This window comes from Tamandua tetradactyla, chromosome 11, assembly GCF_023851605.1.
Source record: "Tamandua tetradactyla isolate mTamTet1 chromosome 11, mTamTet1.pri, whole genome shotgun sequence".
NCBI lineage: Eukaryota > Metazoa > Chordata > Mammalia > Pilosa > Myrmecophagidae > Tamandua > Tamandua tetradactyla.
This window is the reverse complement of record NC_135337.1, coordinates 76,162,837-76,176,514: the sequence shown is the minus strand read 5'-3', so window position 1 is coordinate 76,176,514 and position 13,678 is coordinate 76,162,837. Positions and strand designations below refer to the sequence as shown.

General features: G+C 52.4%; 1 protein-coding gene across 5 annotated transcripts in view; it reads right to left on the bottom strand.

Moving 5' to 3' along the window:
- Nucleotides 1-3,112: 3,112 nt before the first annotated feature.
- Nucleotides 3,113-13,678, bottom strand: part of RFX2 (regulatory factor X2) — a 101,537-nt gene continuing 90,971 nt past the window's right edge. For 3 of the 5 annotated variants that reach the window (XM_077120991.1, XM_077120989.1, XM_077120987.1), the window contains 5 exons: nucleotides 13,272-13,421; nucleotides 10,966-11,231; nucleotides 6,472-6,625; nucleotides 5,215-5,257; nucleotides 3,113-4,670 (listed from right to left, as the gene is read on the bottom strand). In XM_077120991.1, the coding sequence (XP_076977106.1) occupies nucleotides 4,558-4,670; nucleotides 5,215-5,257; nucleotides 6,472-6,625; nucleotides 10,966-11,231; nucleotides 13,272-13,421 (726 nt within the window). In that variant the 3' untranslated portion in view covers nucleotides 3,113-4,557. The remainder of the gene's footprint in view (nucleotides 4,671-5,214; nucleotides 5,258-6,471; nucleotides 6,626-10,965; nucleotides 11,232-13,271; nucleotides 13,422-13,678) is intronic. The other 2 variants (XM_077120992.1, XM_077120990.1) reach the window with 1 other exon arrangement.

Here is a 13,678-nt window from a genome sequence, read left to right as displayed (position 1 = left end):
TAGCTCAGGGGTCGCCTCTCCCAGCCCCTCTCCACGCTGCCATTCCCAGCCAAGGAGGGGTTGGGAAGTGGCTGGGAGCACGAAATGGCTGGATTACAGGCATTTTGAGGAACAGAAGGGATGGAGGAGGGGGGCAGTGCAGGTGGCCATTTTTCCAGCTTGGGCAGGTGGGTGGATGGTGGCTGTCACTGTGATGGAGACACAGGAAGGGGGTTTCAATGGCAGAATGCCTGGAGCCTGTCTTGCTCTGTGGAGGGCAAGGACCCACGACGATCAGAGTGGCTGTCTGCTGGTGACAGTTGGGGGGGTGTCAGCACGTACAGGGGCTCTTCAATGATGGGAGTGGAGGAGGTCACCAAGGGGTGAGGGGTGGGGGAAGAGGGGCTTCAGGTGGAGAGGCAGAGTGAACCCTGGGGGGAGACAGGTGACACTTCCAGCCAGAGGGGAAATTGCTTTCCTGCAACACTTTGCCAGTTCCTCAGCTGTGTTGGGGGGGTGGGGGCAACTCCCATCCAGGTTTAGAGTTCCTGCAGGCAAGAACATGTTTGGGTCTCCACCACTCCTAGTTGGCACCCCCAGCCCCTGGCAAGCATGTGTATCCACACACACACGCTTGCCGCTTACTGAACTTTGACTGGAGTACAGACCTGGTAGGGACTTAGGTTCCTTCTGTCTTATTGCTCTGCCATCCTTATCATGGCTTTCACCTTGAGGTCCCAGAAGCCATCACATCTGCATTCCCAGGTAGCAGGAAGGATTAGAAGCGATAAGGAACTCCCTGCTCTCAACCCACGGGCATTTCCCGGACACTACGCTTCTGCTTATATACCATTGGCCAAATCTTGGTCCCACAGCCACCTGAGCAGCAAGGGAGGCTTGGAGATGCTGGGAGATGTATCATGTGTACCAGATAGTCACCAGATTACCTGACCGGGTAGTTTGGTTCTGCCTGTCTTCCTACATTCCACACGTCTGTGGTTTAGGGTCTCCCTTGCACCCCACAGTGCAAGGTCTGCGGTGGGCATTTTTGTCAGTTGGTTCACCTACCGACAGTTCTGTGAGGTGGCGTTGGGTCAGTACTTGCTGAAAGTGTTGACTCCCTGGCACGTCCTTGTCGTGAGACTGGCACCATTTCTTGGGCCCCTTCGATGTGCTGACTGCTGACCCAGATCCAGTATGTAAGAAATGAGTGAACGCCTGCAAAATGCTTCTAGCTGAGCATTCAGCAGTTGTTCTTGGTCGTGAGAATCCTTATGTGTCCCTTTAGAGTACAGAGAATCCCCGCTTTATAGACCAGGAAGCTAAGGCCTGAGCTGGCACCCAGATTTGCTTGAGTCCAAACTTCTGTTCAAGTGCTGCTTTTGTGATCAGTAAATGAATGAATGGTGGGTTGGGACCGGTTCCCAAGTAGACCTCTCAGTCCAGGGGTACCAGCTCCACCCACATCCTCCCTGGGTCCACTCTCGCTCCCGCCACGGCCACCCTCCATCTCCCGGATCCTGTTAGTCATGATCCAGCTCCCGGGTCAGGACACTCACCCCTCAACCAGATCACACAGGCAGAGATTGGGGTGCTATGGGAAGGTACTCGGGCTCTGGAAACGGGCAGCCCTGGGGTCAAACCCAAACTGTGACTCTAGTAAGCCACGGGATCCCAGGCAAGTTCACTGGATTCGCTATTTTCCCATTACGTACAATGAGGATAAAACCTACCTCAGGAGATTGTCCAAAAGATGAGGAGGTGGGACCAGAGTAGTGTCTGGCAGGGTGGATGGGTCATGCTGGGTGACCCGCCTTCCTCCCCAGGCTCTGGAGGGGCCTCAACACCTGCGGCTCTTTGGTAGGCCCCTCTCCCAAGGGCGGTAGATCACCCGGGACCTTCACTTGCCTCTTCCTGGGAGCCTGGACTCCTTCACTGCCACTGGGGGCTTGACTGGTAGAGGACCCCTGGGCTCCTCCCCAGGATTCTCAAGCTTTGGTCACCCTACTGAGAAGCTGTGATCGTTCACTCCTGGGAGTCCCCAGGTCCAGCCACATAATTTTGCAGGGCCCAGTGCAGAATGAAAGTGTGAGGCTCTTTGTTCAAAAGTGAGGAAGTTCAAGGTGGTGATAGGGAGAGCATTAAACAAACGGCCCTGGTGTTCCCAGCCCAAGGAAGTGATGGATAATTTTAGGGCCACCCTGGGAGCCCCAACCCTCTCCTTGGCAGAGAGGGGCCTGGGCTGGGGCAAAGGCAGAGTGTCTCGGGGGGTGATGGGGGGTGCTTGCTGGCACCTGAGAAACAGCTTTTCGGGGTGGCTAACAGGGAACTGTGTCCCCGCCTTGCCAGAACATTCTCCTGCCTGTGAGCCCTTCCTGGTTCCTGAGCCCGTGACTCCCCTCTGAGGGTTGCTTCAAAGTCCCACAACTCCCCTCATCAGAGTTCCTGGACAAGGGGACTTCCTGGGCCCCACCCCAAAGCCACCAATTCAGGTTCTCCGCAGATGGGACTCAGGAACTGGCAGTATCTGAACAAGGTCCCACACGGGTCCTTAAGGATTCTGAAGTTTGGCCCCAACTGCTCTCCTGAACGAACCCTGAGAAGAGCCCTCTGGGCTTCACCAGCAATGGGGCATCTATTTGTTCCCTGTCTCCGGTGGGGTCTAGGCTGTTTCCAGTGGGGTCTAGGCTGTTTCCAAATGCAACCATGAGACCCAAATCGTCCCAGGAAGGGCAGGCTCAGGGTTGGCCGTGTGGAAGGAAGTCTGGTGCCCCTCTCCTGCTGGCTGTCCCAGGGTGGGGTGGGGGCACTGGCTAGGAGGGAGGGAGGGGCATGGTGTGGGGCAGGGCCAGAGTGTGGCCCCGCAATGGGCACCCTCAGTGTGTTTACTGCTATGGACAATAAGAGCGGGGCTGCAGGCTGTGTACTTTGCCAGTGGAATCCCTGCAGAGGAGCAGAGGGAGCGGCACACAGAAACCCGTTTATATTGGTTGCCACATATGGAAAGAAAGCCAGGCCATTATAGCCCATTAACAGGGACTCAAATGTCTCCCAGGAAAGGGGGTTTTGAAAACAATCTTTCTGTCTGACTGTACCTACCTCTTGAACTCTCAAGACCAAAGAAACATTGAAATTGTCATGGACCTTTTTCTAGAATAAACGCTTGTCTTCCTCTCCCTTCCCCCCCAAGCCTCCATGCACGCCTGGCCTAGGAAGGCACAGCACTCCCACTGCTCTTTATGGAAGGTTTTTAAAGGCCACGTGAGTTTACATTAGTACCTTCTGCGTGAATGAGAACAAATATTGGGGACCGAATATACTGCAATATACACATCCATAAGAAATTCTCTAATAACAGTGAGAGCATAAACTATCAGCATAAACATATTTCCAAAAAGAAAAATGGTTACATTTCATAAGATGGCGCCGACTAGACCAGAGGTTTGTCTTTCTCCTTGGCAGTTGTTGGGGGACGGAACCATTGCCCAGGGCCCACCCAATGTGAGGGCTACGTCGTGACTGGAGAGAAACTGAGGGCCGAGGCCAGGGCATTCATTTGCCCCCAGAGGAGTGTTTGGACTTTGAATGGCTCGAGGTGGGACTGGGCCGGGTTCAGCCGGCTCCGGGATTGCTAGCTCCAAGGGAGGCTGGCCGGAAGACTGAAGGACAGTTGCGGCTGGGAGCTCGCCCTCTGGCCTGGCCACCTCAGCAGGGACTCATGAAAGGCCCAGTGGTTTGGCTTGATGTTGACTGTGAACTCTGAACCCATTGTCCTTCCAGTTGCTGATAAAGCTTCTGCTTTTGAATTTTTAAAGGCACAGCTGTGTCTTGGCACAAGAGGATGCATTTCTGGGGCTTGTTCTATGAGCTGCGTGGGACTGGGGGATGCGGGCGCCAGGGGCATGGAAGTCGCCAGCTGCTACTGGAGTGTTCTTTGGTGTCTGGGGGTTCATCTTTTGTGTGTGCTTGAGGTTGGCTCTGGACAGGACGAGGAAGGTCGCCTGCCTCGCAGTCCCAGGAGCGCAGGAAGCCACCCGAGGCCACGGAGGAGGGGTGTTGAATGGGTCCCTTTGCACCCAGGGGCACAAGGGCAGGGTTGCTGGGCTTTCCATTCCTGAGTGGGAGCGGAAGTAGGACAAGAAGGGGGAAAGGCTCTCCCCTCCTCCCCAGGCTCTGACTGCTTCTTTAAAATTTTTTTAATCATGAAAAACGTTGGAAGGCACCATCTCTCAGCACAGCCCCTTTCAGCTCTTACCGAGGAAATGTCTGGGACTTGGACCCAAGTTTCACAATTGCAGCAGAGGAGAATTTCTGCCAAGAAAGGCAAGATGGTCTGGTGGTCAGCTGGCTCCCACCTTCCTTCTCCAGTGCCCACGAATGCAGCGGCTGCAGCATGAGCCCAGATGAATGTCTGCTTTCCTTCTGCAGGAAGTTCGTGTCCTTTGAGCAGGCGCTGACCCTCAGAAGCCCTCCCGTAGTCAGAGTAAGCGCGGCGTCATCTAAGAGGCACTACTGTGGTTGGGTGTGGGGAGTCCGGGCCTTTGGGACCCCTGACACCTTTGGGGCGCCCGCCCATGGCTAGAAGCCCTGCAGGGAGGGGGTCCCATCACTGCGCTCCCGCTTCACCAGGGGCTCGCCCAGGCGGCGGGTCTCTGCGTCGGCCTCCCTCCCACGGTTGTTGCTGATGTCATCTGTTAAGGTCAGCATTGGGGCGGTGGAGGGGGAAAGAGAACAGCACATATTCAGTCTGGGCGCAGCCACCAAGAGGTCGTAGGCTCAACCAGCCTGCTGGAACCTGTCTGGGCCTCTGGTCTGAGTTAACCCTCGCCCTTGCTTGCCTTGCTGTTTCACCCACACTACCCCTGGCTGGGCTGTGCCCAGGGTGTCTTCCCTTGCGAGCAGCAGACCCCTGCACTAGCTCTCCTTTGCCTGGATTACGTGCCCCCCTGGAGGGCTTGGCTAGAGATGGGTCCTTCCCTCCCCCTGGGGTGAGGAATGGGTCTGGGCAGTCTCCTTGCACAGGGACGCATGCACAGGAGGGCCCCTGGGTGCCAGAGTCTGCCCGCAGTTCCTCTCCTCTGGGCCTAGAGTGGAGGGGCTTGGGGAGCCCGCCTGGCAGTGACACCATTGGGCTGTCCCCATCGCCCCAGGGCTTTCTACGAGGTGGGAAAGCCAGGGCAGAAGGGGGAGAATTGCCCCAGGCAGGGCTGCGCCAGAAAGGCCCAATTCACCCACCTTTGTCGAGCAGTGTCAGCGACAGGGAGGCGAGGTCGTTGAACTGAAAGAGAGAAGCCAGGGGTCAGAGTCACTACAGAGGAATGACGCTCAACTTTTGGGTGGTTCCAGGGAAGTTGTCAGCTATGCCTTCGGTTCAGGTAAGCGGGTTTTCATGTTTTCTCAGTGACTTGGGTTCCACCCTCAAAAGTGGGTCTGAGGGCGTCCGCCCTGGGAGGCCTGGCAGCTCTGGGCAGCCAGGGGACAGGGAGTTGCTGTCCCTACCCCCAGGGTGTCACTGGGGCCACGGGCAGCACAGGCTGTGGGGAGATCTCTCTGCTAGCCCTGGAGTCTGTGCACGGCTGCTCCTGGGCCGGCACCCCGGCCACTGTGCTGGGCACAGAGGCCTCTGCAGGAGGAGCTACTGTTTACTCTTGAGTTTATTATATACTAAAGCCAGACCAGCATCACCTCAAAACAAGCCCTGGGACCTGGCAATCCCCCTCCTAGGTGTGTGCCCCAAAGAAATGATGACATGTGTTCAGACAAACACAGGCAACGTGAGTGTCACCGCACATTGCTCACGACAGCCAGAAAGTGGAAGCCACCCAAGCGCCCACCAGCCGATGAGTGGAGAGACACAGTGTGGTCCGTCCAGACGAGGGATGTGATTCGGCCATAAAGAGGAGTGACATTCTGACCCGTGCACCAACATGGATGAACCATGAAGACACTGTTGAGTGAAGGAAGCCAGGCACAAAGGGACAGATACTGTCTGATTCCACCCACACGGTCTGTCCAGAAAGGGTGAATCCATACAACCAGAAAGTAGAGTAGGGGGTGCCAGGGGCTGGGGGGCGGGAACTGGGGAGGGATTGCTAACGGGTGCGGTGCCTTCCCGTCATCCTTGGGGTGGGAATCTGTGCACGACTGCTCCTTGGGATGATGGGAATGCACCACAAGACAGAGCTGATGACTGCACAACCCTGTGAATACCCTAAACGCTCTGGGCTGTATACTCCAACACGATTCAAATGGTCAGTGCTGTGCTATGTATGTTTTGCTGCAATTCAAAAAAAACAAACCACGGTGGACAGGGGTGGAGGATTAGGCCCCACCCAGGTTCTGGGAGGGGATGGCAGGGTGCCAGGGTGTGCGCCATGATCTGTCAATGCTGGCTGGAATGGTTTTCTTTGGGTGGCTCTGTTGGGGCTCACTCCAGGAGGCTGCTCAGGGCTTCTCTGCAACGGACCCCCCCCACCCCTCAGCCCCCCTCACCTCCCCCATGACGGCGATGGGCGTCTCTCCCGTGGCCTCAGCGACGCGGTGCTCCACCAGGTAGAACATGTACTCGTCGTAGAGCAAGCGGATGAGGTGGAAGGAGCCAAAGCTGGCCGCGCTGCGCAGTGTCAGGTCCCGGATCACCATGGAGCTGTGGACACGCAGACAGGAACCCAGGAGCCCTCAGGGCGGGACCCCCGCATTTCTCCAGCTTTGCACCCTACCCACCGAGGCCTCCCACCCCTCTCGGCTGAGACAGTTCTGGATGTGCCCAGTGAGTCTTCCCAGGGTGGGCAGAGGCCAGAAGGGGGACTCTGTCTCCCCCCAGCCAGGAGTGGCCTTTCTGGGCTCCCCTCCTGTCACTCTGCAGGACCCCTGGTTTTAGGCACTTAAGGGCATGACAGGATTTCAGGGTGCTTTTCCCTCTTTCTCCTGAAGCAGGGGTTGGCGAGTGACCATCAACTGCCTGGTTTGTACCACCCACCAGCTAAGAACGGCTTTTACATTTTTAAAGGGTTGAAAAAATAATAGAAAGGAGAATGATTCATGATACGTGACAATGATGAAATTCACATTTCAGTGGCCACAAATGAAGTTCTCTTGGAATATGGCGGGGCCTCTTCATTACGTATTGGGGTTTACAGCAGTGGCAGAGTTGAGGGGCCGTAGGACACGGCATGGCCCTCTAAGCTGAGAATAGTTAAAAGAAAAAGGGACCCCTGATGTGCAGGGATTGTACATAACATGGCACTTGTCCAAAAACTTTGATCCCCAAACATGTTGCCACGTGGCCCCAAATACTCCAGTGCCCTAATCTCAAAACTTCCATACTCTCTCATCAGTGTTGTGGCAATCAAAGGAACAGGGAGGGGCAAGAAGAGACTAAAGACTTGACTTAAAAACCTCCCAAACTGTTTATACTTATGTCTTACAGGGGGCATGCAGGAAGGGGCAGTAAGGATGGTGGACACCAAACCAGTTTATTAAGATCTCATTTTATTCCTGAGCTAGCCTGGGTACGTGCTCCTAAAGCTGGGCGAGCAGTGGAAAAGGAGCTGATTTTGGCTGGGCATGGCCTTAGGAAGGGAAAAAAAAGAAAGAAGCCTCATGCAGACCTGTCTATGGGGAGAACACAGTGGACTGTGGGTACTTGTGAAAGAGTTTCTGGTGTAATGCTTTATCCTGAGTGTCTTTTCTAGAAAATTGTCTGCACCCACCTCAGTTACATTGTGGGTTCTCCAAGTGGGCTTTGAGCTTCCCAAGGGCCGGAACAAGAGCTGCACACTCTGAGAGAGGCTGGCTAAGCCCTCTGCTGTCCTGTTTCTTGGTGCTCTGTTGATGTTTGTTTTTATTTTTATGGTAAAATTAAGTTCAGTGGGCTTAGGGTGAAACGCATGCCCCACCTTGCCAGAGGCTGCCCCTCTCAACACTTAGCTGTTCTCCTTTTCAGTTCCATGTTTCTAAATCTCAGACTTATCCTGCTGTTCTCGATTCTTTCTGTTAACACTTACTCTGCTGTTTCCCGCCCCGGGAGATGGGATCCAGCACCTGCACGCTGCCTCTGCACCCAGAGACTTGGAGGCACACCCACTTTTCCTCCCTTTCACCTCAGTATTGCTGTGTTATAATTTTTGGCTAAGTTGGCATATTAGCCATACACAGCCATATTAGGCTCACATTTCCTTTCTTGTTCATTCACTCTACCAACATATAGGTGCTGGGAGGCAGTGGTGAACAAGGGCACTGGGGGAGGGGACAAACAACAGATAATGAGGTGACACATGATAATACAGATTCTGGAAATAAAAAATGGAGCATGGGGGAGAGAGGATGGGAAGAGCTGTGCTAGTTTCATGTAGGGTGGTCTGGGAGGGCTCTCAGATGGTGATCAAGTCACAGGACTACCTGGGGGAAGGATGTTCCAGGCAGGGGAAGGGCAAGTGCAAAGGCCCTGAGGCAGCAAGGCCAGGATGGAGGGCGAGGAGGGAGTTGCCTGCAGTGGTGTACTGGGTGGCTAGATGAGGGGTTGGCAAACTTTTTTTTTTTGAAAAGAGTCAGGTAGTAAATATTTTTGGCTTTGTGGGCCAGGTGGATTCTGCTCTAACTCCTCAGCTCTGCTGATGATCTGAAGAGGAATGGCTGTGTGTTGCAATAAATTTCCAAGAGCAGGCAGAGGCCAATCCGCCTGCAGGCCATATTTCAGTAGATGGATTAGATCATGCAGGGCCTGTAAGCCAGAGAACAGCTTACTGTTTTTCCTGGAGTTAGTAACAGCCGGCTTGTAAAAAATTGCTCAGTTTTCTATGTATTTATCACCGAGACCAGAACTTTCCCACAGAACGGCAGGACTCCCTGCATATGCACAGTCCATGTTTTCCAGGCAGCATCCCTTCCAAAGCCCTTGGTTCTCCTGCTCTGGTCTGCACAGAGTAGGACCGTGGGTTGGAAATAATTTTCCGTCAGCATTCTGATGGCACTACTTTACTGCCTCCTAATTTCCCTCCTTACTGTTGAGAAGTCTGATACCTGGCCCTCTGCAAGTGGTCTGTTCTTCTCTCTGGAAGCTTTTATGATCTTCTCTTAATCTTGGAGTTCTGAAATTCCCTAATGAAGTTCCTTAGAGAGGGTCTTATTCAGTGTTCTGAGAATTCGGCAGTTTTTACAGTTTGGAGATTTGTGCCCTTCAGTCCTGGGATGTTTTCTTCCTAGGTTTTTGTTATTTTCCTTCTCTCCATTTTCTCTTTCTTTAATTCCTATTAATTGGATATTGAACCCCCAGAGGGATCCTTTAATTTGCTTTTCTTTCTCTCATGTTTTCTTTCTTTCAAGATTTCTCTCATGATTTTTCTTTCCACATTTTTCTTTTTTTCTCCATATTTTTCTCTCTCTTGTAGTTACTTCCTGTGATGATGAATCTTAGATGTCATTTTGGCCTGACTATAGTACTCAGTTATTTGATTACACACTAATCTGGGAGTTGCTGTAAAGTATTTTTGTTGATGTGGGTAACATCTGTAACCAGCTGATGTGGTAGTTTGGAGCTGTTTGTATCCCAGAAAAAGATGTTAAACTTAATCCATTCCTGTGGGTTTGAACTCATTGTCATAGGACTTTTCGATGAGGTGACTTCAGTGAAGGTGGGGCCTGACCCAACCAGGATGTCTTCATTCTATTACTGGAGTCCTTTGTAAGTGGAATGAAATTCAGATAGAGAGAAAGAGCCACAGAGGAAACAGCCAGAAGTTGAGTATCAAGGGAACCCGGAGAAGAAGGGAGAGGCCAGGAGATGCTGCCGTGTGCCCTGCCAGGGGACAAGCTAAGGATTGCCAGTAGCCAGCCCCAGAATACCAGTTTTTGAGAAGAAAACATCACTTTGATGACACTTTATATCTGGACATTTCCTGGACTCAAAACCTTGAGCAATAAATCCCATCCTGTAAGCCAGCGCATGGCACCGTATTTGCTTGAGCAGTTAAGGAAGCTAAAACAGTTGGCTTTAAGTAAAGGAGATTCTTCTTGATAATGGGGTATGTCTCATGCAATCACCTGAGAGACTTCAGAGCAAAACTGAGGTTTCCTTGGGGGAGAAGAAAGACCACTGGCAGGCTGCATGGCCAGTACCTTCAGGCCTGTTCTCAGGTGTCTACAACGGCTCGCCTGGCGGGCCTCACGGGGAAAGCTGCCCTTTTCTACAGACTTGATACCCAGCCAGTGCAGCAAGGTCTCTTCTGGGGGTTGCAGAAAAGGACTCGAGCCCCAGGCAGGCCTTGTTCACAGCACAGGCAGATCCTCATTCCTAGTTCAGGTGCCTGAGAGCCTGTTCAGGCACCTCCTTATCAGGACACTTGAAGACCCTTTCTTCCACTCAGCACTTTTCCACTCCTAGCCCCCGCCCCACCACCACCACTTCCCACTGCCCATGGGTCCATGAAGCAGCAGGAGCCTTTTCTTTGGGTCCCCTTGGCAGTGAGATAACCCCGTCTACATTCATTTACCTGCCCTTGCCCCATTCTGCTGAGTGGGGCAAATGGAGCCCTGGGGAGCTGGGGGCTGTCTCTGCCTTTTTCTTGAATTATGGGCGGAAGTGAACACAATTTTGACTGTTACTTTCAGTTTGGCTTGTTTGTCCTAATCGGCCACCAGGACACCATTCTCAAATGTTCTAAACTGTTGTCACTTGCTTTCCTGTTCTCTTTGTCCTTGTAGGGGCAGCTTATGTCTTTTAAGAACTTGTACTGTCTTTTTTGTGGGGTTCTGCTGGGGCACAGAAATAAATGCAAATGCTCAAGTTCCAAGTCCCTAACAACAATTTTTCTCAGCCAGAGAAGCTTGTAACCTTGTTTCAGGCCATCAGTGACTTCCTGGGCCTGCCTCTCCTTTTTGGGGATGAGCCACTGCCCCAGCCGTGCTGAGCCCTGTGGAATGACAGGAGGAGCCCCTACCCCTGGCACCCTCCCAGAAGTTTCTCTTGAAGATTGAGTGGGGATTTACCTGTAAAAGGACCATTTCAGCAGGAACTGCCGGGCGGCCTTAGGGAAGCTGGGGCTGCCTGCATGCTGCTTCAGGACCTGGGTGACGACGTTGTCTAACCAGCTGGCCCACTGGTCCAGGGAGCTCTGCTGCTGCAGGGTCAGTTTGAAGTCCTGCTCCAGCCGCTGCACCATGTTCTCTTCACACTGGCACACCCATGAGGCCTGTTCCTGTGGTGCAAGTGGCCCGTGAAGACAGAGGGCGTGGCAGCACTGCCAGTGCCGCTGCTGTGGGCGGGAGACAGGGTTCCCCAAACAGAAACGGCCTTGCCCCAAGCCCAGCTGTGGGTAGCCTGGCATATGGTCTTCATAATGGCAGCTGGGCACTAGCACTGCCTGCTCCAAAGGGGTTGACACATAGAGACACGAGGGGACCTGCCCGGCTTCTAGGACCTTCCACCAGGCCTTTCTGGATCCAGAGCTCAGAATATGCCACATTACTATTCAGATATTTAGAATATATTCTCAATATATTCATCTCAAATCTATCTATTTAGAATATACTCTAAATATGAATATATATTTTTATATATGTATTAGAAATAAATACATATACATATGTAATAGATAAACTCAAGGCTGAAATATGATGGAAACCTAATGGCACGTGGGATGCCCCACTCTGTGCACTTTTCTAGTCCCTGGGGACAGAGCCATGAAAATGGCAATGGTAGGAGGAGGGGCAAGTATTGCTCGGGTCCAGGGAGCTGGGGACATTTTTAAAAGAAAATGAACATTTCCTAATATACCTTATGTAGACAGCTTAATTGATCACCTTAAGTACATGGAACCTTAAGTAGGGCATGAGATTCTGTAGATTTGTCCAGAGTGATATCTCAATAAATCCCAGAAGGATTTGAACAGTGAATAAAAAAGTACTTACAAAGTCCCCTTGGGGGAATGGTGAGAACGGGGAAAAATTCAACTTCCCCAAGTGGAAAATTCTTGATATTCTCACAAGCAGTGGGGACAACCAAAGCAATAGGCTGAGCCCCCAATCTTAGGGTTTGTTCATAGGAAACTTAACCCCATGAAGGATCGGCTAAGCCTACTTAAAACTAGGCCTAAGGGTCACCCCCAATAGAGCCTCTTTTGTTGCTCAGATGTGGCCTCTCTCTCCAGCCAACACAACAAGCAAACTCACCACCTCCCCCTATCTACATGGGACATGACTCCCAGGGGTGTGGACCTTCCTGGCAACGAGGGACAGAAATCCTGGGGTGAGCTGGGGCTCAGCACCAAGGGATTGAGAAGGCCTTCTCGACTAAAAGGGGGAGTAGAGAAATGAGACAAAGTGTCAGTGGCTGGGAGATTCCAAACAGAGTTGAGGGGTTGTCCTGGAGGTTATTCTTACGCATTAGATATCACCTTTTTTGGTTAAGGCATAACAGAAAGGCTGGAGGGAACTGCCTGAAAATGTAGAGCTCTGTTCCAATAGCCATGTTTCTTGAAGATGACTGTATGGTGATGTAGCTTTTGCATTGTGACTGTGATTGTGAAAGCCTTGTGTCTGATGCTTCTTTTGTCTACCTTATGGACAGATGAGGAAAAAAACATATGGATTAAAAATAAATAAATAATAGGGAAACAAATGTTGAAACAAATTTAGTAGGTTGAAATGCTGGTGGTTGGTGAGGGTGAGGGGTGAGGGGTATGGTATGTATGAATTTTTTTCTGTTTTCTTTTTATTTCTTTTTTTGAATTGATGCAAATGTTCTGAGAAATGATCATGGTGATGAATATACAACTATGTGATAAAAAAAGAAGGTTCATATTGTATGTTGATTGGTTTTATTAATAAAAATTAAAAAGCAAAATAAAATTAAAAAGACTAAAAAAAAAAGAAAATGAACAAAAGGTGTGGTCACAGCCCGTGCAAGCCTGAGGACCCTGCAGGACCAGGGCGTGGAGGGGTCTCAGGCTGGGGCCATGTTTGGGCTTTGGGGCCTTAACCCTGAACCTGTTCTTAGTCAATGAAAATGTGGCCAGGCCCTGGACTGGGATTTGCTGTGGCCACATTTGTGGGTTTGCTGGTTTTTCTAGAGGGTGGAAAGCAGGGCTGGCTGAGGTGGGCGTTGGCACAGACCGGGAGTACAGTCTGGGTGTGCAGGCACACCTTCACCTGCACCCACGTACACACAGTTCACACCTTCCCACACCCTTGACCCCTCCCCACTGCACACATTCACGTCTACTTCCTCTCCCTACACCCCACAGTGGCCCTGCTCTGCAGCTGGGCACCCACAGGGAACAGCGTCTGCGTGTCACCTGCACGTTGGCGAAGTCCACACGGTTGAGGTCGCTGAGCATCTGGCTGATCTGGGAGGAGTTCTGCAGCACGGCGCGTGCCGCCTGGGCCAGGTGGTTGAGGGACGTGTACCTCCGCAGGGTCTGGGCAAAGGCACTGACGACACCAACCTGGGACCAGGACGTGTGTGGGTGAGCCCGGCCCTGGGCTGCCGTGGGTTCTCTTTGGGGGGTGGTGTGGGTTCAGAGAGATGGTGGGGAGGAGAGAGCACCAGACAATTCCAGGGGGAGGGGAGGGTCCCCTCTGACATTCTTCAGGACCTGCGGCCCAGGAGTTGTGTGTGTTCTGGGTGAGGCCAGCCACCCACAGCGTTGGAGAGGGGCAGTCTGGACAGCCCAGGGGCACCCTTAGGCTCCATGTCACTCTC